This window comes from Anolis carolinensis, chromosome 1 (genome assembly GCF_035594765.1).
Source record: "Anolis carolinensis isolate JA03-04 chromosome 1, rAnoCar3.1.pri, whole genome shotgun sequence".
Lineage (NCBI taxonomy): Eukaryota > Metazoa > Chordata > Lepidosauria > Squamata > Dactyloidae > Anolis > Anolis carolinensis.
The window spans coordinates 23,022,592-23,049,097 of NC_085841.1; the positions used below are offsets into that span (position 1 = coordinate 23,022,592).

General features: G+C 41.4%; 1 protein-coding gene across 3 annotated transcripts in view; it reads right to left on the bottom strand.

The window, feature by feature from the left end:
- The window catches only part of ttc7a (tetratricopeptide repeat domain 7A), a 250,058-nt gene extending 224,408 nt beyond the window's left edge, over window positions 1-25,650 (bottom strand). Inside the window, exons 1-4 of one of the 3 annotated variants that reach the window (XM_008104901.2) lie at window positions 25,344-25,650; window positions 13,200-13,363; window positions 11,736-11,904; window positions 1,347-1,477 (exon numbers count right to left, since the gene is read on the bottom strand). In XM_008104901.2, coding sequence (XP_008103108.1) covers window positions 1,347-1,477; window positions 11,736-11,904; window positions 13,200-13,363; window positions 25,344-25,524 — 645 coding nt within the window. In that variant the 5' untranslated portion in view covers window positions 25,525-25,650. Of the gene's footprint in view, window positions 1-1,346; window positions 1,478-9,644; window positions 9,677-11,735; window positions 11,905-13,199; window positions 13,364-25,343 lie in introns of those variants that run through there. The other 2 variants (XM_016991757.2, XM_062971056.1) reach the window with 2 other exon arrangements.
- Window positions 25,651-26,506: the final 856 nt, after the last annotated feature.

Genomic DNA, 26,506 nt, shown 5'->3' on the forward strand with positions numbered 1-26,506 from the left:
GGAAAGAGAAAACAAGACAAGACAAACCAAAGGTTGCACCAAATTATCCTTGTTACGTCTTCCCTTGATTTTCTTGTTCCTGTTAGTATTACTCTCAGAGCGGTGGCCAAGAGAAGAAGCCTACATTCAGCTAGAAATGTCTCCCTCCTTACATAAATACGCAGGCCAAAAAAAACCTGGGAGCCAGTGAACTGAATGGAGGGTGCACCTACACTGTAGAATGAATGCAGTTTGACGCCCCTTTAAATGCAATGTCTCAATGCTTTGGAATCATGTGAGTTATATTTTTATGCTGACATTACTCTTCTAACCCAACTATGATTCCCAGGATTCTACAATATTGAGTCATGGCAGTTAAACTGGTGTCAAACTGCATTCATTCTGCAGTGTAGAGCAAGTGACAGACTCTGAGATGCACTATGTGCGTGTCAATACCATTCCTTTTTGGTTGCTTGTAGAAATGACAAAATTTCATTTGCTCAGTAAATTGCTATACAGTACCCCTCCACATTTACGGATTTGACTTGTTTCAGATTTGAATATTCACAGATTTGATTAAAAGTTCTCTGTAGAGATCTCTAGATCTCCTAGTGCTTCTCCATGGTTACCTTCTTCTGGAAATTTATTGCAGAGCTGTGCTATTCTTAAGAGCAAGGTATGTTTTTTTCCCCTTTCTAGACAAGAAAAGCAAAAAAGGATGTTTCACCAGAGAAGTTTTGTGATGGCGCACTTTCAATAACAGAAGTAAACGAGAGGCCATAAAAATTACTTTGGGGTTGCACATGACTTATGAGCCACATATCGCTGACATGCATTTAAATACAAAATGCAGTACTCTCAGTTTGCTAATGTGGTTTCTGGTTGCTTGAGAGTTACTATTAAAAATAGACATAACTATAATGAATACTCTGTATTGACTTGATGTTAATACTGAAAGACAGCAATTAAAAGCAAATAAAGATGAATAAAGAAAAACATAACTCGATGCAACACAGCTTTATGTTATTATAAAAATGGTTTGCCATATTCAACTTTAGTTCCTGTTTTGGCCTATTGCTTGACTTCCAGTTAACTGAGAATCTACCCTATTATTATTAAATACAAAATAAAATGTACGGTAAATATGTAAAGCAGCACAAAATACAGCAACAATAGAAGGCTTGGAGAACCCCAAAATTCAATGAAAATACTTTGTAAAGGAGTCAACCAAAAGGCCAAAATAAACAGAAAATAACATTTGCATCCAAAGTAGCACTGTGGATGGAAGGATTTGCAGGAGCCTAGCAGGTTTTCTCTCTCTTGAGCCTAAGAGTGTTAAGAGGCATCTTAAGTAGGCTTGTATTTACCTTCTCAAGTTCTTGGAGGAACACTTGAGCGATCACACATGCTTTCTCAAAGCAAGCCATGACTTCTTCCTCCCTTTCCGACAGCCGGGCTCGGGAAGCAATAGAATTGGGTGAGCGTTCCAATGCCAAGCCTGCAAAGACAGCCAAGAAAACTCTTCTGAAGTGCCAAGGGCGTCCTTGAGGGCGGCTGACTTAATGCACCACATTCTGACACCTGCCCTCCATTTCCTCCCTATTGGCCATGTATCCATACCTTATGCCCTGCAAAATCTTTACTCGATTGTTCCCACTGGACTCACTGAGCCAGTCTCATGCTAGTGCCTTCCTCTTTCCCCAGATTCCGGAAGCTATGTGTGTATCTGTGTGAATGAATGCAGCTCGACACCACTAGCACTGCCATGGCCCAATAGTATAGAATCCTGGGATGTTTAGTTCGGTGAGGCACCGAACTACATGTGGGTTTAAAAAGGGAATTTTCAGGGATACGTTCAATGACTATAAGTCCCATATGTCCTGATTTACTGCTATTCGACCTAATTTGCAAAAGGCCCTTGTGAGGCCCATGTTTGAGAGAAAATGCTGATGTTTGGAAAGAGTTGCTGTAGAGAGGAAGGTACTTTTCAAGGAAAAGTGTATCAAGACAGAGCTAGTTACCTAGTACTCCCTAAGTTTCCCAGCCATGTTGGAATTATGCTTGCAACAGAAGTAGATAAGATTGACCAGCAGGTGCAGTGATCAGGGTCAATAACATGAAAGCACCATTGTCTAAGGAATCACATGTCATTAGAACAAAGAAAACCAATGAAATTGTATGTTAATTAAGATGCTTGTGATATAATCAATGTTAGATGAATGGGATAAATGATCTTTGTAAGCCAATAAGAATATGTTTTCTACTTTCTGTAATACCCTGTTTCCCCAAAAATAAGACATCCCCAGAAAATAAGACCTAGTAGAGGTTTTGCTGAATTGCTAAATATAAGGCCTCCCCGAAAGTAAGACCTAGCAAAGTTTTTGTTTGGAAGCATATGTACCATAAATTGTAGAACATGGAAATAATGGTAGTAATAAATTCTTGATAGGATTCACAGTTTGTCTGGTTATGCTGGTTTGAGATGACAACTATTGTACAGTATATAATAAATGTTCAATTTTTGTTCAACAATAAATGTAAATTCTTCTTCATGGAAAAATAAGACATCCCCTGAAAATAAGACCTAGCACAACTTTGGGAGCAAAAATTAATATAAAACACTGTCTTATTTTCAGGGAAACACGGTAGCAATAAAAAGCCTTGCAACCCATTTCAAGGGGTGACAAAAGCTTTGATTGTATTCCTGTAAGCATTTTTGTCGTTATTGCTATGGCCACGCAATGAACAGCTTTTTGCAGTTTGAAGATCCAACTTTCATGGTGTCCTTCCTCGCCCTCTCCACTGGAAGGGGGTTCATGCTTTTGACTTTTGATTAAAAGGAGTACTTTTTGCATCTTTGCCCCTTCATTTTGAAGAGAAGGCTAAAGACCTTGTAAAACTCTCATGCACTGAGCCATGGCAAGTGGAGTCAACTGCACTGATTATACAGTACAGATGCATCCATAGACCTCTGGCTACTTCCAGCTATATTTTTCCTCTGTTACTCTTTTGGCAGTCTTTATAACCTGCAGGGGATCCTAAGTGCCAAAAATGCCCCCCAGACCCACTATAGCTGTCCATTCTTGGCAATACACTGCCAGGGATTTCTAACTCCCAACAGTATACTCAACAGTAGAAATCAGTTTACTGAACAGAGACGGGCAGATCTTGGAGGAAGAGCATAATTGAGATTTTTGTTCCTCCCACCCCTATTCCCATCTCACAATTTTGAACCGGTCTCATCTGACAGATTCTAGGATGATAATTTTTTTTAAAGGAAAGTAGACACTGTATGCCTGAAAACCCTCCACAAAGTAATGTATATCTAGTGGCATTGCAGTAGGAAAGCTATTTTAGTGCATTTTCGGAATCACACTATACAGACACATGCTTTTTAACATTTCAGAAAAAACTGGGACACATATGGCCAAGCAAGATCAGTGGGTAGTAAAGATAGCAAAAGTTAGTAATGAGGAAGGACACACAAACTAGGAGAGGTTGCAGCCATTTGCTTTTGCCCAAGCCTACTGGGAAAGCAAGACTTCAGCCCATCTTCTTCACTCTCCCCAGCTGAGTTACCTTGTGTGCTGTTTTTGCACTATGGAGCCAATTTGCAATAACTGAAGGAGAGTTTATTTTATTGCTATATCACATTTCTCTTGGAATTGGAGCTAAAGCGGCTCATAAGAAGTTTGAAAAGTAGCCCAAGGAAATTGAAGACAAATGGGTAAAGTGGGAGAAAGAGTAAGAAATGGGAACATATTAAAAGCCGCTGAAAAGGGGGGACAACCGTGGATTAATTGGGACTGTCTCTGTTAAATTGGATCAGGCGGAGGATATGCAGACATTTGGCACCAATAGTAGAATGAAACCAGGGCTCACTGGGTCAAACACCAAGACTTTTTGATTAAGAAGAACGATAATATCATGAGCTGCCACTATCCCCAGAGTCCCTTATTCCTTCTGAGTTTGGCTGCAATCCTCATAAAATTGGAGAAGAAATTTTATGAGGATTGCGTGATGTGCTGTTATGACTTATTATCCTGGTTGCAGTCCAAAGTATTTTAAAATGGTTTTCTAAAAGACTTTATTCTGTCAGAGATGCAAACGGCCAAAAATTGTGGCTCGACATAACCACCTGCAATTTTGCACTCTCCATGGTGGTGTTACTATAGATATTTTCCCAGTGAGAGCTTGCTTTTTAATATTTAAGACTGCCATTGTTTGGCACATCTTTCATCTCTGTAAGATGGAAAAAATTGTAGCTCACAAGTCTAAAAAGACAAGTTTGAAAGTGTATGAACAATGCTTAAATTAAATCTCTGAGGTTGGACAGGACAGGCAAGCAAGTAGTCCAGGCGAAAGATTGGAAGAAAGGGAAACTTGTCATTTTTTATTATCTGTATTATAGAGAAATATATGCAAAACTGAAACAAAGAAAGATTGCGAGCTGTTTCAGGCAGATACCTTTCTTTGGCAAAAGGAAATTTTGCATAGTTATCTATTCAGTCAGCCCTATTCAGACCTTTGCAGAATTGATCATTCACAGATTAGGTTAATATAGTATCTCCATGAATCATTAGATCCGCTAGTATGACTTTATAGACAACTTCCAATGGATATGCAGACATTTGGCACCAATAGCAGAAGTTGTGCTAGAGGACTTAGAGCAGTGGTTCTCAACCTATGGGTCCCCAGATGTCTTGGCCTTCAACTCCCAGAAATCCTAACAGCTGGTAAACTGGATGGGATTTCTGGGGGTTGTAAGCCAAAACATCTGGGGACCCACAGGTTGAGAACCACTGGCATAGAGAGTTTTAGAGAGGTGTTCTCTCAGCTAAAAAAGGTTTTTTTAAAAAAATGTGGTTTCTCCACATTCACAGCAGTCCTACACCTCGAGCAACTATAGAGGGCTAACTATGAACTGTTGAGTTAAAAAAAACTCATTATAACACTAAGATGAACCAATCATGAGGCTTTTTTGACAAGATTTATTGAGGGGATTTACGAAGTTCATCCAGACAGTTTCCATGGCTGAGTGCAGATTTGAACCTGAGTCTCTCAGAGGTCCTTAGTCCAACACTCTAATAACCATACAATGTTGGACTTCTATGTTGTCATATATAGAGAACTATTATATGGCTTCCACTATCCATAGCAGTGGTTCTCAACCTGTGGGTCCCCAGGTGTTTTGGCCTACAACTCCCAGAAATACCAGCCAGTTTACCAACTGTTAGGATTTCTGGGAGTTGAAGGCCAAAACTTCTGAGGACCCACAGGCTGGGGACCACTGATCTATAGAAACATCTGTCTGTTTGTACGTATCATAAAGATGGTTGCTAGGTGAAGTGACCCTCTGTGATGTCACTGGATTGATTGACTGTTGTTAGCAGGAGGATTAGCTGTTGTTAGGGGATGTGGACCTCTGAGATATCACTGGGGAAAGATGACATGTGTATAGAATTATATCAAGAGAAGAGAGGAAGGGAAAAAAGAGCCACAAAGAGAGCCATATTGCCATACAGACATAAAGTAGGCAGTCCCAGAGCTGGAGAAGGGAGAAAGGAGAAAGGAAGGAAAGAAGGAAAGAGTGAAAAAGAAAAAGAAGGAAAGGGGGAAGAGAGGGAGAGTGGGAGAAGGAAAGAAGGGAGGGAAGGGAGGAAGAGAAAGAAAAGGAAAGGGGGAAAGGTATGAAAGGAAGGGAAGAAAGAAAGAGAAAGTAGGGATGAAAGCAGGATGGCAGTGGCCCCTCAGACACCTGGGTAACATCGGATATATACACTAGTCTATGGAAGTGTGAATCATTTATCAAAATCAGATAATTCAGCTTTGATGCATGTAACGTTTTGGTTACTTTCAGCATGCAGTTGTATTATGTTTAAAATACATATACACCCAAACAGAGGCTGCTCTTTTTAAGAAGAAAGGGCTATAGCCTGCGGGATAAGCACATGCTTTGCAAGCAAGAGATCCCAGATTCACTCCCAGGCATCTGCAGGCAGGGTTGGGAAAGACTCCTGTCTGAAACCCTGGAAAGTAGCTGAGAGACAATATGAACACAATGTTGAGCTGAAGACCCAATGGTTCAATCCAAGGCATCGCAGTTTCCTCTCCCCTATTCATACAGACATACAAGACTCAGGTTTTCTTTCTCCACCTTGTCTGTACTGAGATTGGGGAAATGCCTTCTATGTATTGTTACAGCTCCTGCATGCACAGTTCTATGCAAAATGTGGCTCTCTACATGCAAAAGGCACAGCATCAAACAGGTTATTAACCTCTAAATTTCACACATACACACACACACACAAGTCACATGCTGAAGCCCACCTGTATTCAAGTTATGAAAATTCATATGAAACCAAAACACCTGGACAGACACTTTGAAGTATGGTGTTTTTTGACAATTGCATGTTTTAATGTTCATCTTCGAAATTGCCCTGAGTCCTCTCAAGGAGATGGAGCGGTATATAAATAAAGTTTTATTATTATTTATAAGGCTCATTTCATTATGGCTTCAAAAAGAGATAAAACATTAAATATCACACTGGGTTGAAGCTGAGAGATAGTCCTTTTTAATTCAAGGTGTCAGATAACAAATTAAACCAAACATTGGGCTGAACTAGAACATCCATACTGATGGTCTTCCATTAACATGTCCATACTGGATCTCTCAGAAACTAGGGGTTCTAGAGGTTGTATCCAAAAAGGTTTGGCCAAGCTCTACTCCAAATACGGCCATCTCACCAGACTCCACTAAACCCACAAAGAACATGCTGCATATGCCTTAGAAATATTACATGAGTTGCAACTACCAGAATCCCTGAGAGTGGGTCTGGACCCAACAGAAACTATCAGCATCACTCTCTAAATTGCAGACTGTAGAGTAGGCCTGCAAAACCTGTGGCACTCCAGGTGTTTGGGACGCCCAACTTTCAGAAGCCCTACTCAGCTTGTCCAGTGGCCAGGAATTTTGGGAGCTGAAGTCCAAAACACCTGGAGGGCCACAGGTTGTCCAGGCCTGCTGTAAAGATATGAAGGAACCAGTTCCTATGGCACATAAAGAAGAAAGCTCAGGCTGGGTTGTTGTCCATTTCCTTCTAGTACTTTGCAGCTACGTTGAACTCCACTTTCCACACTAATAGAACAGTGAATCCACCCCAGGTTTCAGCTAGTTGTAAAGGAGCTCTCCAAGGTGCTGAAATGTTTAGAGATCAGGTTCAGCACTTTGGAGCACTCCTTTAAACCTTGAGTTGAAATCTGGGGAGGAATTACCATTTAACTAGCATGGGAACCATCAGCTGCCCCTTTCTTTCTGTCACTTCTGCAAGTTACTGCCATTGCAAACATTACATTATTTTCTGATGGTGTTTTATCAACCTGAGGAAGGAATGAGAAACATGTACCTCTCCAGAACTTCAAGAATTACTTCCCAGATCATCAACCTACCATGGTTCATTTATGGGTGCCTTACATTTACTCATCTAAATCTTCCAAGCTCTGCTTCAGAAGTTATTTGACAGAAATTCACATCAGCATGAAGTCCTTACAAGCAGTAGAAATGAATTGGGAGAGCTGTGGTACCACAACGTTTAGAAGGTCTTACATTGCTCATCCTTGAGTATAATCTGTCAGGGGCTATATGTCAGTGGACATCTGGAGAAAAGTCATTGGTATAGCTACTTCCTCTCAATCAAACCAGTCTCTCACTCTCTCTTTCTCTCCTGCTGATAGAGTTTCAAACAGATTGCATGAAGTCGGGCCAAGGGCTGTAGGTTGCTCACTACTGAAATTCAACTAGAAACTCTGTGGTGAATTATTCTCATTTAAGGAACTGAGTCTTGCACAACAATATCTAACACCTGTTGCTCTCCCTGAAGTTCAACTATTTTTTACCCTCTGACTATTTGCTTGTTATTTTTGATGAGAATGCCACAATTGCCCAAGGAATTTCACAGGTCTAAAAAGAGCACCTCACTGAAACCAGTCCAGGGAGTCTTGCATGTGTATATGGCATGCTATTGTTGGAATGAACGGTCTGTCCTAGTTTACACACTTTGATCACTAAGAGACTTCTCCATGGCTGGTCCCAGGCCCTAAGGAGGTTAGGCTGGCTCTCACCTTATGGCCCTTTCACTGGCAGGTGAAATCTTTTCTTATTCCAGCAGCTTTTACTTAGTCAGAGGTTTACTTAATCAAATGCATTATTTGCTTTTAAAACAACATTTAAAATGGTTTTAATTCTATAGGCAATTCAATGCCATTCTAATCATAATTTTGGCTTATTTTTAGCTACACATGTGTTTATTTGCTTGTATTTCTATTTATTTATAAGGCACCTTGGTCCTAGATCTGACGACAAGGCAGGTTATAAATAAACTTACACAATATAATATGTCAGGACTGAAGAGAGATTTCCTTAGTGCAACAGCTCTGACTATGTTGGGTTAATTCCACGTTTTCTTCATTTCAAAACTACAACTGAAGGCCAAAAAATGGAGTCATTCCATGTTTTGCTTTTTTAAAACAGTAGTCAGCCAGAAATCCTTGTGTATGTGTGTGCGCGCGCCTTCAAGTTTCCTATCAACTTATGGCAACTCCATATATTTCATAGGGTCTTCTTAGGTTAGGAACACTCAGAGGTGTTTTTGCTCTTTCTTTCCTCTGAAATACAGGGATTCATTGGTGGTCTCCTATCCGAGCACAGTAGAGTCTCGCTTATCCAACATAAACAGGCTAGCAGAAGGTTGGATAAATGAAATTGTTGGATAATAAGGAGGGATTAAGGCAAACATTTTATTATGTTATGATTTTACAAATTAAGCATCAAAACATCATATTTTACAACAAACTGACAAAAAAGCAATTCAATACACGGTAACGTTATGTAGTAAGTACTGTATTTACGAATTTAGCACCAAAACATTGCAATGTATTGAAAACATTGACCACAAAACATCAAATACTAAAAGGCAGACTGCATTGGATAATACAGAACATTAGATAAGCAAATGTTGGATAAATAAGGCTCTACTGTACATATAAATCTGCACTGACCTTGCTTAACTTTGAAGATCAGACAGAGCCTATAAGATATTTTGACCTTAGAAATCCTTAGCTATTGGCTATCAAGAAAAGCCAGATCTACATTCTGCCTGTTCCAGAACTTGGAAATGTTATCTTTTTTTCCATGTATTAAAGATTCTGGGGAATGCAGTTCAACAAAATAACTTTCTTAAGCCCAGAAGCATCCACACATTTAGTTAGAAGTAACTCAAAACCAAAGTTGTCCCTTCATAAAGGTGTCATCATCTAGTTTAGTGGTTCTCAACCGGTGGATCCCCGATGTTTTGGCCTTCAACTCGCAGAAATCCTAACAGCTGGTAAACTGGCTGGGATTTCTGGGAGTTGTAGGCCAAAACACCTGGGGACCCAGAGGTTGAGAACCACTGATCTAGTTGGCCCAGATGTTCACCCCTTCAAGCCCCCCAAAAAAACATTCACAGAAGAAATACCCCTTTCCCCAAAGTCATAGAGCAGCAGAGCAGCAGTGCCATAAAGTGCCCATCAAACACACAAAGGGGTTTGTCCCCTGAAATCAACACACATGCTATCAAGTTCACTCCAAACAAAACTGTGGAGTTTTCATTCTGATCTTTACATACCAGTGGGAGGTATTTGATCATCTCAAGAGTCCCCATTCACCTAACAAGCTGGCAGGCATGCTGAAAAGGAGCAGAAGAGGGGAGACAGATAGACAGCAACTATTTCAGCAACATTTATAAGATGGAATGAAAGCAAAAAGAAGACAAAAACAGCAAGAGAGCTTTTTATATTGAAAAAGCACCTGGAAAAATAAGCTGAACAATTTCCCCAGCACTTTTCTGAAACACTGCCCCCACCCAACAGAATGAAATTGAATAACATGCATCCCGGCGAGGTTATTTTTTTTCTTACCACAGTGCTTTAGTAAATGACAGCAAGAACAAAAAATATATATAAATTATTACAAGAAAGAAAAGACAAATGTTCCATTTAACTGGCTAGAAGCTACTGAGAATGATTAGCAATTACAGGACAGAACCAACAATGGATGCCAAAGCACAAAAAGATAGTGCTGTTTAATTTTTCATGGATACAAATTATGTTTCAGAATCTAGTAATAAGGCCATTCTGTTCCATATCTGTGAGTAATAACTTGTATTGAGGTTTTTCAGACCTTTAAACCTAACATGCAACATGGGAACCGGACATTTTTATCAATATGTAATTATAATTGTGATATTGTCCCAGTTTCTCCTTTTGGTGGGGCTCCCTTTTACACTACACAATTACAGCAATATGATAACACTTTAATTGCCAGGGAAACATTCTATGAAATCCTGGAGTTTGTAGTTTATTAAGGCACAGGAGCTCTGTGAACTATAAGTCCTATATTTCCATAGGATGGAAACATGGCAGTTAAAAGAGAAACGTAGTGCTGTAACAGTGCTACATAAAGTGCCCATAAATTCCCTCACTTTCACTCCTCTGACTTTCTGAAAGCAAATTCGGAACCCAGAAAAGTTCTATTTTAGAAAATGAGTCTTAAAACCCTCCTCTTATCCTGACCCGTGACTTCAGGATTCTTGGAGTTGTAGTCCCAAAAAAACCAAACATTTTTTCCAAATTCTGTTTCCCTCTTCAGTGTAGACACACTCATTTAATAGTCATTCCTTCTTCCTAAGGAACCTTAGGACTTTAGTTCTCAGTCTATGTGGGAATTGAGTTGTTGCTGAAGATGGATATGGAGCAGGTGTATATGGAGCAGGTGTAGCCCCTCCAGGTGTTTTCATATTCACTCATACTTATGCAATGGGCCTTTGGTTAGGATGGGAGCTATAATCTAGCAAGAGCTGGAAAGGGACCGTTTATTCAGTCCTTTGCTGACCGAATTCCTAATAGCCATGCAAAACTAGAGTTCACAAGATCTGGGAGAGGGAAGTCATGAAACTTGTTTCAAAACCCAACCAATACAAGTTTGTATCATAAACATACTTCACCTTCTTTCTTGTTTACATCCTTCAACTCTCTATCTTTTTTTAAAAAAACCATAATGTCATGACATTATTGATATGTCAACTGTGTTGGGGCCACGTCCTACTTGTGGTTTTTCCATACCTCTTTAGCTGAGATCAAATAGTCTAAAGTCCAAACTTGATTTCCTCCAGATGTGTTCAATTGCAACTCGCACAACCCCCAGCTACGTTCTGAGGGTAGCAGTATGGCACATCTGTAAGGCTCCAAAAGTTGGACTTAAGTGAAGGATTGACTGCTGTTTCTTCTCTCTAAACAAATGGTTTTCAACCTGTGGGTCCCCAGGTGTTTTGGCCTACAACTCCCAGAAATCCCAGCCAGTTTACCAGATGTTAGGATTTCTGGGAATTGAAGGCCAAAACATCTGGGGACCCACAGGTTGAGAAACACTGCTCTAAACAAAAAAAGAATTCAAAAAAAAATGAAGCATCTACAGTTCATATCATAAGATGGAAGTTTGAATAATGCTAATTATAACCCCCAGTACAATATTTTAAACTTCTGTTTTTAAGCCACACATGTTGGCATACATGTAAATAGTTACTGGTCAGCTTTTCAGAAGTACTGAAGCTCAATGCAGTACCCATCCAAATCTTTACCTTTCCATGAATTAATTTTGCAAATTGTTACCAACTGCCAAATACAGAAATAATTCTAGCAAAAAGCAAGCAAATCGTTACCTTTGATAACAAGAGCTTCAGCCAGGAGACGCAGCATGTACAACGGCTTCTTTTCCACAGGAAGGTCCTCGAGGCCGGCTCTTGCGTACATGCTGAGAGCATCCCTGTAAGACCCCTCAACGTAATGAAGTTTCGCCAGGATCAACATGCCTTCTGTCATATCTCTTGGCTGGGGGAACAGAAAGGAAATTTTCACTGTAGACAACAGCAACAAAAAGACATAAGTAGACTAAGGCCACCATTCTATGAGAATTAAGCCTATATTTACTAAAAATAAAGCATTTCAATACATAGAACTTGATTTATACACGTAGACAATTAAGTCATTACTGGTTTAATGGTGTAACCAACATCCCACACTCCCAAGGCTGGAGGTGGCATCAGTGGCAAGGCACTGCTTTTTGCTGGAAAAAATAGATAAGAAGACATGTATTTCAAAACACATACTATGTCCTGAAATACAGAGTAACCCACACATGGCCAAAATGAACAGATTTTGATCAGCATTCCTGAAAAGTACCAAAAATATTCTGCCACTTTTACAGGACACAAATGGATCTATGTGAGGGCCCTTCCACACAGCCATATAACCCAGAATATCAAGGCAGAATAACTCAAAATATCTGCTTTCAACCGGGTTATCTGAATCCACACTGCCATATATCCCAGGGCTCTTCCACACCGTCATAGAACTAAGGGTATCAAGGCAGAAAATCCCACAATATCTGCTTTGAGTTGGGTTATTTGAGTTCACACTGCCATATATCCCAGTTCAAAGCAGATAGCGTGGGATTTTATTCAGCTGTGTGGAAGGGGCCTGAAAGATAAGCTATCCAGCCCTTCTTTAGGTATAACCACCGAATGTAAAATGGGTCTAAGCAGTCTAAATAATCCTCATCATGTGCAAATGCTTTTACAAATTGTACTATCTCAACCAAATGATATGTTTGCATTGCTATGAACTCTGCCCTGTACAATGCACAAGCGGTTTGCTAACACAGCATAGAGTGCCTGGGCCAACACATAAGCCCCAGGCAAAACAACTGAATGTGGAACTTGCTTAACAAGCCAGTGGGACAATGCCCTTTTCTAGGATACTCTATACCACTCCCTTCCCAACTTTTGTTTTCTGCCCTCTCCCCAAAACAATCAGTACCCACATTGCATTGTTTCCAAGCATGGCCATTCCTTGCTGAATTGTTTTGGGGCCTCCCCTCTCCCCCCCCCCCCCCACCTTTTCCCTCTTACATTCTCTGAATGTGGGATTTTTTCACCCTAAATGAAAAATGTTGCAAAGAGCAAACAACTGGCACATTTCCTGGACTCATTAAGTAACACAGAAGGGTTGAGGAAGCGACAGATGGGACTGGAGGTGTCCAACATTTTCTTATCAGAGTTTTTGTAATTGTACATCATTAGCGGCATCTGAAGCGCTCATGTTTTACATCTGCCAAGGATGCTTACCAGCAACTTCCCTCGGCTGAGAATGCCCGTCAAGTGCTTCTTGGCGTCACTCATTTGGGGCTCATTTTTTTCCATTAATGGGATGGCGTCCTTAATTTTGGCAACGTTCTCTTTTAAGCAAAGTTCCAGCAGGGCCTCCGCCACAAGTAGGTTCACATAGTCTTCTGCAATGAAGAGAAGTCAAAGTTAGTGTCATGTTCCCATAAAGATAAACTCAGAAACCTAGACTATATGTAAACATTCCTTTTCAAAAAGGAGCTCCAAGACTGAGTGCAAAAGTCAACCATCTTAGCCACTAGCTTACATTATTCTGCAATGACCATTTGAAGATTTTGTAGTTTGCCAATATCTTGTGTACTGACTTCTATTTTTGCTATGAACTTTTGCTAAGTAGAAAAAGAAGCACTTGCATTGTATTATAAATATTCCTATGAGAGAGAGATTTCTCCTTAACTGAAAACGGTATTGGAATTATTCATAGTTTTAACATTTGTTTCTATCACTTTGGGAATGTGTGTATGTGACTGTCCATCCCATGACCCCATGAATTTCATGGGGTTTCCTTAGACAAGGAGTACTCTGAGACGGTGTTGCCAGTTCTTTCTCCTGAAATATAGCCTACAGCAGTGTTTCTCAAACTTTGCTCCTCCCGGTGTTTTGGACTTCAGTTCCCACAAATCCCAGCCAGTTTATGTTAGGAATTGTGAGAATTGAAGTCCAAAACATCTGGAGGAGCAAAGTTTGAGAAACTCTGGCCTCCCATCCAAGTACTAACCAGTACTGACCCTACTTAACTTCCAAAATAAGATGAGCTAACACTTTAGGTTACTTAGTCTACTTATGATGTCAAGCTGTCATAGACTGTTTGTGTGTACAAGTCAATCCCAAATTCTGGTGACTCTATCATTGGTTTTCTGAACAAGTTTTCTTCAGAGGTGGTTTGCCATTGCCTTCTATGTAGACTGAGAGTGTGTGGCTTGTGTAACATCACATCATGGATTTCCAGGGCTGAACACACATTTGGACTCTGGCCTCTCAGTTACAATGTTAGACACATTTAAGCCTAACCTAAATAGTGGGACTGAGTTCTGATTAAACATGCAAAGCATTGCACTGAGAATTGCCACTTAACTCTCACTGAAATCTAGCAACATTGTTTGTTTAACAAATTTCAGCAGGAAGCAAATACAGCTAGCTGGGTCTTTATTTCTAGCAATCCATTGTAACTATGAACTGAGTTCCATAAACGACATCAAGTATCAGAAAAACCTTCCTTAAACAAGACTTCCCATCAATTTCCTCCAAACTAGACAAGAAGACATTCCTAGAAAGCAGAGATAGGGAAGGGACACTCAATCTACATTACAGAACGTTGTGAAACCATTATTAAAATGGTGAAGAGTGTTAAAAGAATTAAGAGGTAGAAATGAGACACTATGGGTACCCTACTGTATATAGTCTTCCCTTCATATTTGCAGTTTTTATTTTGTGGATATGATTATTAATGGATTTGATTCCAAATATTCTTTCCAGGAATCTCTAGGTCTTCCAGTGTGACTCAGTCACGCTAGAGGACTAGAGATTTCTAGAAAGAACACCTCTTCAGGACTATCATAAGTCCTCTAATGTGATTCTATGGTCAGCTTCCAACAGATGTCTCTTCCCTTCCCACTTTTCCCCATTGTCCTGGTTTTGCTTCATTTGCTGCAAAGATAAAGGTTTTCCCTTGACATTAAGTCCAGTCATGTCTGACTCTGGAGGTTGCTGCTCATCTCCATTTCTAAGCCGAAGAACCAACGTTGTTCATAGACACCTCCAAGGTCATGTGGCCGGCATGACTGCATGAAGCACCTTTATCTTCCCACCGGAGCGGTACCTATTGATCTACTCACATTTGCATGTTTTTGAATTGCTAGGTTGGCAGAAGCTGGGCCTAACTGTGGACACCCACACCGCTCCCTGGATTTGAACCTACGACCTTTTGGTCCGCAAGTTCAGCAGCTCAGTGCTTTAACATGCTGCACCACTGGAGGCTTTATTACTATTATTATCATTATTTATTTATTTATTTATTTATTTATTGTTCAAACTTATATGCCGCCACTCCCCTAGGGCTCGGGGCGGCTTACAAAAACAGGCTAAAATCTAACAATTTAAAAACATATTTAAAACATCTTTAAAAACATCTCAAAAACACTCCCCCAGGGTTCGGAGTGGCTTACAAAAACAAGCTAAAATCTAAGCAATTTAAAAACGGCAATAACGGCAGCAATAATATTATAATAAAGCAAAGTGCTTTATTGTTGTTATTATTATTATTATTATTATTTGTTTATTGATTTAAAAACATACAATGTGTTTGTTGAGAACATTGTTATATTGTTGATAATTCATTGACATTTCTCACATAATTGTCTTTGTTTAAGGACCTTTTGACTTCTGTCTGGATGGGCCAGAAAATGGCATCATAGGTTCTAAGTTAATAACCAGTTCCTCTTTGCCTACCATCTTATAGTATCCCCAATGAGTATTTTTACATCTAATTTAACTTTCTTTTTTTTGTTGAGGTGTTGGATCGCTGGTTGGCATTCTTTGATGAAATCCTCTGTTGCTCTCCTCTTAGCGGTACCTATTGATCTACTCACATTTGCATGTTTTTGAACTGCTAGGTTGGCAGAAGCTGGGGATAACAGTGGGCACTCACTCCGCTTCCTGGATTTGAACCTGCGACCTTTCGGTCCGCAAGTTCAGCACCTCAGCGCTTTAACACGCTTCGCCACCGGGGGCACCTTTAACTGCCATGGCTCACGGGAATTGTAGTTTTACAAGTTATTTAGACTTCTCTGCCAAAGAGTGCTGACGCCTCACCAAACTTCAACTCCAAGGATTCCATAGCATTTGGCCATAGTAATAATAATAAAATAATAATAAAACTTTATTTATATACCGCCCTATCTCCCGGATGGGACTCAGGGCGGTTTACAGTCATAAAAGCAGTTAAAGTGGGATCAAACTGCATTAAATCTGCAGTGTAGCTGTGCCCCTAGCTTTCATATGTGACATGCTGGAGCCTGGAGAGTGTGGAACTCTTTAATCAAAAGCATACATCTCGTGTACCAGGCTCTAGTTGGTGGATCTCCATGTTCCTGGCACTCACTCACTTCTGTTCTAGACTGCACCCATAACCACTCCCTATGATGTAATATTGTGGCTTCAAAGGAAGATGAGGTAAGCTTTCTCCCTATTCAAAAAGTCTGTCTGCCATCACTGATTCTTCCAAATTGAGAAATTCCCAACAATAATGCAGTGGCCATTGGCCGCAAGTCACTGCGGGTGTCAATGCGCCACAATGAGATGAACTCAAAAACAGGAAATGCTCCTCGCAAAGAGACCTCATTCACCCATTGCACAATAAAAACTGGCAGTAGGGAGACATTTAATACTTTCAAAATGATTGTCAGGAGAGAAAAAATGAAAACAATTCTACTGATAAGCCAGGCTTGTAGAAAAGCAGAAGTTTCAGATAACAGAACCCTTTAATGCTACACAATTGTTTGTTCTCTTTGATGCTACACAAACTAATTCAAACAATGGAAAAATAAGAGATGTAAGATGGAATAAAACACAGACACAGCACACCTCATTGAAAGCTTCACCTGTTGGGACAGATTAATAACCACACCACAATATGAATGTGTGTGTGCATCTAGGAACATATCCTCCACGCATATGGTGGTCCTTCTGGAGTATAGTTAAATTAGGGTACATCTACACTGTAGAATCAATGAGGTTTGACACTACTTTAAGTGAAATTCCTCAATGGTGTGGGATCATGGGAGCTACAGTTATACAAGATCTTTAGTCTTCTTTGACAAAGAGAGCTGGTGCCTTACCAAACTATAAATCCCACCCTGGAGGCTGCACACATGCACCATGATCCCAAAGCATTGAGCCATGGCTGTTAAGGTGATATCAGACTACATTTATTCTATGGTGTAGATCAATGGTTCTCAACCTGTGGATCCCCAGGTTTTTGGCCTACAACTCCCAGAAATCCCAGTCAGTGTACCAACTGTTAGGATTCCTGGGAGTTGAAGGCCAAAACATCTAGGGACCCACGGGTTGAAAACCACTGGTATAGATGTACCCTCTGTTTCTGGAGCAGCAGAAAACAAGGTTGCTCCATCTTCAGTATAACATTCTTTCAAATATTTAAACATGACTATCATATCTACACTTAACCTCCTCTTCTCCAGACTAAGCATGTAATTTGGGACCTCAGAGGCCAGCACTAGAACATTGAAATGGGCCCAACTGGGAGCTATCACAGATTATGTAAATCAGGACTTTTCGCCATTCATTGAACATATTTTCAAAGCCCCATTCTGGACCTGTCACAGCTTCTGACTCCTTTTCAAGGGGCATCGATCGCAGTGTATTACAGTGGTTCTCAACCTGTGGGTCCCCAGATTTTTTGGCCTATAACACCCAGAAATACTAGCTAGTTTACCAACTGTTAGGATTTCTGGGAGGTGGAAGTCAAAACATCTGTGGACCCACAGGTTGAGAACCTCTGGTGTATTGGAAGAGTCCAGCTTGGAAGATGACAGTACAGGCAGCCCTCCACATTCACTTGAGTTAGGGACACAGGACCACTGCTAAAGTGAAAAACCTTGAATTTCAAATATGCTGAGAGCACATCTCTCTAAGAATGTCTAGATCCTCCAGAATGACTCTGGAGATGTGGGCGAAACATCAGGAGATAATACTTCTGGAACATGGCCATACAGCCCCGAATACATACAACAACCCTGATTTTGTTCATTTTCATGGTTTCCTCCTTCCTCTTGACGTTGTCCACATGCTTCTTGTGGATTTCGGTGGCTTTTCTGTGTAGTCTGACATGCTGGACCACACTACCAACCACCATGTCAGACTAAATAAAGACAGTAAATAAATAACAACACTCAGAAAACAAGGGAATTCCAGACAGGAAACAATCAGGGCCTGCTAACACCTCCCAACCAGGGATTCCTCCAGGCAGGAAGTAGTCAGGCTTTGAAGTTGAGATGCCATTCAATGCTAATCAAGGTGACCAAGTGCAACATTTACCCTTGCCTCCAATAGACAAGAGTTCTTTCTCCCACCCTGGACGTCATTCCACAGATATATAAACCCCACTTGCCTAGTTTTCAACAGACTTCACAACCTCTGGGGATGCCTGCCATAGATGTGGGCGAAACGTCAGGAGAGAATACTTCTGGAACATGGCCATACAGCCCGGAATACATACAACAACCCTACTCTGTGGTTAGTTTCCACTGTTTACCATAGAGACTAAGGACCTCATCCCATGAGCGGGGAAAGTGGAGGAAATTGTCCTACTCTGTTTCCCTACCATCGAGGTCCACCAGCCATCCCATATCCTTTCCCCATCTTAAGACTTTTGAAGTGCATTTTGGACTCCGTTTCTGCAGCGCATGGAAACGGAGCTCCACAGAATCCCATTGGAAGCGCCCTTACATCATGTGATGGTCTCTGTGGGACTCCGTTTCTGAAGCTTATGGAAACAGAGCCCAGAATGTGTGGGATGAGATCCTAAAAGCAAAGCATAGGCCAGTATATATGTTTGTACATATATTCTTGACTGGGTCTCATAACAAATTTAGAATTGGCAAGAGAGCCCTTCCGGAAAGGATACGTGGCTCCCTGGCCCTGGTTTGAGGCAGATTTTTAGGAGAGAGAGAAAAAAAACAACTAGTGCCTGGTGAGTAATTTCTTCCACCTCTTTATACCAGATGGTTATTTCTTAAGATTGAAATTATAATGTGGTTCAAGATGTAACCAAGGGAAATATAACTGTGTGACGTATCCAAAAGCTGGAGGAGAGAGTCCACATCATTTCTCCTTTCTGCTCCCTCTCCCCTTTTCTTTCTCGCTCATGCAACTGTGCCTGCAAATTTTATCTGACAAGATATAAAACACAATTCATCTCTTATCTCTAATCTCTCCCCTTGAAGACCAACAATTTCAAAAGAAGAGACAAGTACAAATACAGTGAGCCTTGAAAATCATCCACATTGCAGAATTATAGCAGTTTGACACCACTTTAACTGGGATTTGCAGTTTGTTGGGGCACCAGAGCACTCTGGTAAAGAAGGTTAAAAAATCTCATGACACTACAAATCCCAGAAATCCATAGTGCTGCACCATGGCAGTTAATGTAACGTGGAAGTACTATATTTCTGCAGTGTGGATACAGCTCTGGTTTGCATCCACATTGCAGTTTGGTCCCGGGCCTCTCTTGATACCAAATCCTATGTAATCCTATGTCCCGTTATATGTAACGCAGCCACAGTAAGTTGTCTTTCACTTATTAATGCCATTTCATAGAGGCAACAGCACTCTTTGGCAGAGAAGGCCAAAGAGAAGTTAAAGTGGTGAATCGCATTAAATCTACATTGTAAATCTACACTACCCTATGTTGTTCAACATCTTGTATTGAGATGCATATCATATCTGATACTGAAGAAAATACATAGCCATCAGCTGTTCCACAGCTTGGAAAAGTTGCTGTATAGGAATTAGAAGTCCCAAAGTACCCAAAATTAGTATTTTCATTGGGTCTGGATAATGAATAGCCTTACCCTGCAGGGTTTTTGTCCAATCTTTTTTTTTAAAAACTACATCTCTGAGTTGGAGATCAGGAAAACAACTTGTGATAGCAAATTCCATGGTTTGACAATGTGATGTGTGACAAATGGTTCCTTTTGTTTTTCTGGATTATCCTATCCCAAAAAAAAATATTTCAGTGGATAGTTGGCTGGACTGTGCCCAGGGCATTTTGAGGTCAAACAGGAAGTCATCAGGAATCAAAGCAGGAAATATTGCATTTCAAAGTTCACATATTACTCATTGGTGATCATCCTTCCATGGAAAAAGATGGAAAAAGAATACTCTGAAATAGATTTACTCATTTTGGTGTCGTCCAGATGTATCTGGCCACAGTTCCTGTCAGATAAGCTACACAATATAGGAACTGTAGTGTTCCTATAGTTGACATCCTTCAGATTAGTTAAACACTGTAGTTCACCTAATCTGAAGGATGTCAGGTTAGGGAAAGATGAAAAGTTGCCTAATTAAATAGGTAGATAGACAGACAGACAGACAGATTTTGTTTCTGGGTTACTTTAATGTGTTTTGGTTGAAAAATCCTAAACAAAGTGAAACAGAGCAGTTATTGAGGAAAACCTATCACAAATGAACAAAATCTAACTCTAAAATTAGGACACCAAATAAAGAACAACACTCAAAAACAGGAGAATTCCAGACAAGAAACAATCAGGGCCAGTTAATCACCTCCCAACAAAGGGTTTCCCCAGTCAGGAAGCAGCCAAGCTATGAAGCTGCAAGGCTATTCAAAGCTCATCAAGTTGGTCAATTGTAACATTCACACTTCCTCAAACAGGCAAGAGTTCTTTGTCCCACCCTGGACATTCCACTTGCCTAGTTTTCAACAAACCTCACAATCCTTAAGGATGCCTGCCATAGGTGTGGATGAAATGTCAGGAGAGAATGCTTCTGGAATATGCAGCCCAGAAAACTCACAGCAACCCACTATCACAAACTCTTTGTTTTTGTTTTGTTTTTGTTTTTTGCGCTATCATGTATCCAAAGTGGCAAGGCAACTTTTTTGTCTTTGTTCATAGTTTTGCAACAAAAACAGATTAAAACAACCCAGGAACAAAAAGCGAGAGGTCAAAAATCAGAGGATTATTGCTTTTTAAAAGAAAAGTCAGAGTCATGGGACAAAGCAAATCACTAAATTTTCATCGCATGTCCAGGCTTGCCAGCTGTAAATTATATCATTCTATATTCCTTTCTTTTTTAAATGCTGGTGACATCTTTATTACAAAGATCAGAAAAAAGCCATTTGTAAACCAAATCCAATCCTCAGAGCTGCATTTCACCCTCAATGCTGTACCAAGGTCCCACTTGCAGAATGCTAGTAAAACTACAGTCCCAACAAATTAAATGACTTAATAGTTACTGTCTAAGGGTGCATCAACACTGTAACATTCAAGGCAGTTTGACAACACTTCAAAAGCCATGGCTCAGTGCTATGGAATGCTAGGAGTCAGAGTTTTGCAAGATCTTTAACTTGCTCTATCAAAGGGTGTTGATGTCTCACCAAACTACAAAGCTCAGGATTTCCTCTGAGCGGGCAGTGCTGATCAAGACTCCTTCATAACATTTTAAAGTCATGGGGAAAGGAAATACGCACATATATTGCAGATGGAATCATGGAGTTGTAAAAGGAACCTGAAGGCCATTTAGTCAACACACCTGCCATTAAGGAATCAATGACTCTGTGAAGTGGACATGCAGTCTCTATTTCACCACCTCAAATGAAGGAGATCCCATAGCCTTCTGAAGGGAGATATTGAATTATCAAAAAGCCCTTAGGGTCTGATAATTTAACCTCTCATAATTTTTGTTGTGTGCCTTCAAGCCCTTTCTGACTTATGGCTGCTAAAATAATGGGATATTCTGAGGCTGGGAGTGTGTGATTCACCCAAGGTCTCCCAGTGGGTTTCCATGACTGAGCGGAAAATCCTTGGTCTCCACAATCTCAGTCCAACATTCAAACCACTAATTTTCGTTATTGCCAATTAGGTCCTTTTAGACCCTGTGTGACATCTTATGGGCGAGGGTCATCTTGATATTTTTCATACTTTAAACTGTGGTCATCTAGTCCAGCTGCACTTGGAAGAGATGTTGATGTGTGTCTTCAAGTCATTCCCAATTTATGTCTACCTGAAGGAAAAACCTATCACAAGATTTTCTTGACAAGATTTGTTCAAAGGGGGCTTGCTTTACATTCCTTTGAGACTTGGAGAGGGCCCTTTCTCACTGCCCTATATCCCAGGATCTGATCCCAGATTATATGCTTTAAACTAGAATATATGAGTCTCCACTGCCAGATATTCTGGGATAAGAAGATAATCTGGGATCAGATCCTGGGATATAGGGGCTGTGTGGAAGGGCCAAAAGTGTGAGTTGCCCTCTCTGAGCCTGGATTTCCATTGCCAAGTGGGGATTTGAACCCACTCACCAATGGAAATCCACCTGAGAGAGGGTTTGGGAGAGACCATGGTTCAATTCTCTGCTCAGCCATGGAAATTTACTGTGGGCAAGTCACATACTTTAAACTTGAGTGTGGATCCGAATCCAGTTTCTCCAGAGTTTTCTCTGAGGGAGGCGAACTCCTGCTTATTTTATTTCATTCTGAACATCTCTACTCATGTCCCTTCATGAAAGTACCTCTAGATAACCCACCAACAAAACAGCAATTCACTATATCACAAAACAATCTGCTTTTTTTTCAAGTAATAGTGAGTTCAGCAAGTCACACTTTCTCAGCCTTGGGGAAAGGCAATAGCACCCCCCAAAAAAATCTCACCAAGAAAGCCCCATGAGAGGTTCACCTTAAGTTCTCCACTTGAAAGCATAACAGTATCAACAGCAGCACGATAATAAACTTTATTACAGGAAGGAGGGGAGGTTATCACTTAGCTGTACTGTGGAGCGAGCAAGCAACTGATAAGAAAAAAGTGTGGAATACATCTGCACTACAGAATTAATATACTGGGTTGTATTGAGTATTCTGGGCTGTATGGCTGTGTTCCAGAAGCATTCACTCCTGATGTTTCACCCACATCATCCTTAGAAGTGGTGAGGTCTGTTGTAAACTAGGTAAGTGGGGTTCATATATCTGTGGAATGATGTCCAGGGTGGGAGAAAGAACTCTTGTCTGGCTGAGGCAAGTGTGAATGTTGCAATTGGCCAGCTTGATTAGCACTGAATAGCCTTGCAGCTTCAAAGCCTGTGCTGCTTCCTGCCTGGGGAAATCCTTTGTTGGGAGGTGTTAACTAGCCCTGGTTGTTTGTTGTCTGGAATTCCCATTTTCTGAGTGTTGTTCTTTATTTACTGTCCTGATGCTAGAGTTTTTTTTAAATATGATAGTCAGATTTTGTTCATTTTCATGGTTTTCTCCTTTCTGTTGAAATTGTCCACATGCTTATGGATTTCAATGGCTTCTCTGTGTAGTTTAATATAGCTTGGCCTCACTTTAACTGCCATAGCTCAATGCTATGGAATTCTGGAATGGGCAGTTTGGTGATGCACCAGCAATCTTTGGCAGAGAAGGATAAAGACCCTGGAAAACTGCAACACCCAAGATGCCATAGTACTGAGCCATGGTAGTTAAAGTGGGATCAAACCATATAAATTCTGCAGTGTATATGAACCCAGGAATAACTTCTTCCCTTATACCATTAGAAATAATTAGGCAGCTGACTTTGCATGCAGATTTTAGGTGTCCAAAGAGGACAGCAAATTCCATGTTATTGAATTTGTTCATTCACTGCCAGTGGAAGGGCTGCTTGTGGGACTTTCTCCTGAAGTAACCTAGTCAAGCTCTGGGTAGTATGCACTTTGTGAGTGAATCAGGGATGGGAAGTGGTGCCAAGATGGTGCTTCAGAGTATGATGGAGTCTCTTTCTCTGCAGAGACTAGATGGTCATCTGTTGAGAGGACTTTGGTTGTGTGTATTCCTGCATTTGGAGGGAGTGGTTATACTGGATGGCCTTTGTGGTTCCTTCCAACTTGAGGATTCTGTAAGTCTACGGATGCTAAAGACAACATTCTCGGGCAGACTTCCTGGCCACAGAGCCACCTTTGTGCCCGCAGATAGGAGGCTGGAGGGTAATGTGTGAATGCATTAGCCCTAATGCCACATAGCTCAAGCAAGAATAACATAAGCCAACAAGTATTTTTCATTAGATATAATTTTAGGTCATTCTTACCGTTTTTGCGCTGAATTCTGATCTGTGTTTATTTATACTCTGTCACATGTAGTTTTTCCAATGGCGCCAACTGAATAATTAATGTATTTACTCATTGATATCAATTAAATTCCATTTTTTATGTGACTTGAGAAATTGCAAGTTGCTTCTGGTGTGAGCAAATTGGCTGTCTGCCAGGACTCTGCCCAGGGGATACCCAGATGTTTTGATGTTTTTACCATCCTTGTGGTAGGCTTCTCTTATGTCCCCGCATGGAGCTGGAGCTGATAGAGGGAGCTCATCCGTGCTCTCCCCAGGTTGGATTCGAACCGGCAACCTTCAGGTCAACAACCCAGCCTTCAAGTCATCGGTCCTGCCAGTGCAAGGTTTCAACCCACTGCACCACCAGGGGCTCCTATTACATTCTATTGATATCAGTGCGTAAATGCATTAATGATTTGATTAGTCTCATTGTAAAAACTACACGTGGTAAAGAAAAAATAAAGACAAGTCTGAATTCAGGGCAAAAAACTCTATAAGAGTGACCTAAAATTATAGCTGATGAAAAATACTCGTTGGCTTGTGTTACACGGATATGACAGTTATGAAGTAGCAATGAATATAATGTTATGGTTGGGGGTCACCACAACATGAGGAACTGTATTAAGGGGTCTCGGCATTAGGAAGGTTGAGAACTCTGATATAGAGTCAGAAGGGACCCCAGTCCAACCCCATTCTGTCGTAGATAAAGGTAAAGGTTTTCCCCTGACATGAAGTCTAGTTGTGTCCAACTCTGGGGGTTGGTGCTCATCTCCATTTCTAGGCAGAAGATCCGGCATTGTCCGTAGACACCTCCAAGGTCATGTGGCCGGCATGACTGCATGGAGCGCCGTTACCTTCCCACCAGAGCGGTACCTATTGATCTACTCACATTTGCATGTTTTTGAACTGCTAGGTTGGCAGAAGTCATTCTGTCATGCACACAATCAAAGAGCTCTGGACAGATGGCCATCCATCTGTCTGGCTCAGCTTCAAAACCTCCAGAGGAGGAGACTCCACCACCTTCCGAGGCAGCCGAACAGCTCTTACAGTTCTTACAGCCAGGAAGTTCTTGCTCATGTTGAGCTGGGATCACTTTTCCTGCCATTTGGATCCATTGCTCTCTGTCTGCAAAGCGGCAGGAAACTATCCTCGCCCCCTCCTCGCTGGGACATCCTTTCACAGATGGGAACCTGGCTCCACAAAGACCCGGGAGGGAGGGAGGGAGAGAAAGAGAGAGGGAAAGAGGCCGGCTTACCGGACTTGTGCGCCGGGGCTTCCCGCCCTCCTTTGGCCCCTTTGTGGTGCCGGGGGCTGGTGGCGCGGGCCCGCATCTGCCCCACGGCGGCCAGCTGCCTCTCCCAGTGGCCCTCCGCCCGGGACCTCTCCACCTCCGCCTCGTCCAGCTTCAGGTGGAAATGCAAGCCCTTCGCAGCCATCTTTGCGGGGGTGGCGGCGGGCGGGCTGCAACAGGGAAGTCCCGGGCAAAAAGCAAAGCAAAAGGCGAAGCCAGGCGAGCAGAGGCGCGCCCGGGAAACAGCCGGCTTCCCCTCCCCTTCCCTCCCCTGAGCATGTGCAGAAAGACGCCTTTCCCCCCCGCGCCCGTCGGGATCGCCTCCTGCCTCTGGGCAGCTGTGCAAACACACACACACAGAGACAGATGTCACTCACTGCCAAAGGACAGGAATCACACGTCTAGCTCAAGTAAAGGTAAAGGTTTTCCCCTGACATTAAGCCCAGTCCTGTCCGACTCTGGTGGTTGATGCTCATCTCCACTTCTAAGCCGAAGAGCCGGCGTTGTCCATAGACACCTCCAAGGTCATGTGGCCGGCATGACTGTATATAGCCCAGGCATTGGCAAACTTCGGCCTTCCAGGTGTTTTGGGCTTCAACTCTCACAATTCCTAACAGCCAATAATAATAATAATAATAATAATAATAATAATAATAATAATAATAATAATAATAATAGTGAGCCGCTATCAGGACCTCAAGATTGAACTTCAAAGACTCTGGCAGAAACCAGTACAGGTGGTCCAAGTGGTGATGGGCACACTGGGTGCCGTGCCAAAAGATCTCAGCCGGCATTTGGAAACAATAGACATTGACAAAATTACAATCTGCCAACTGCAAAAGGCCACCCTGCTGGGATCTGCACGCATCATCCGAAAATACATCACACAGCCCTAGACACTTGGGAAGTGTTTGACTTGTGATTTTGTGAAACGAAATCCAGCATATCTATCTTGTTTGCTGTGTCATAATAAAATATTACTAATAATAATAATAATAATAATAATAATACATCACACAGTCCTAGACGCTTGGGAAGTGTTCGACTTGTGATTTTGTGATACGAAATCCAGCATATCTATCTTGTTTGCTGTGTCATACAATGTTGTTGTGTCAATAATAACAACT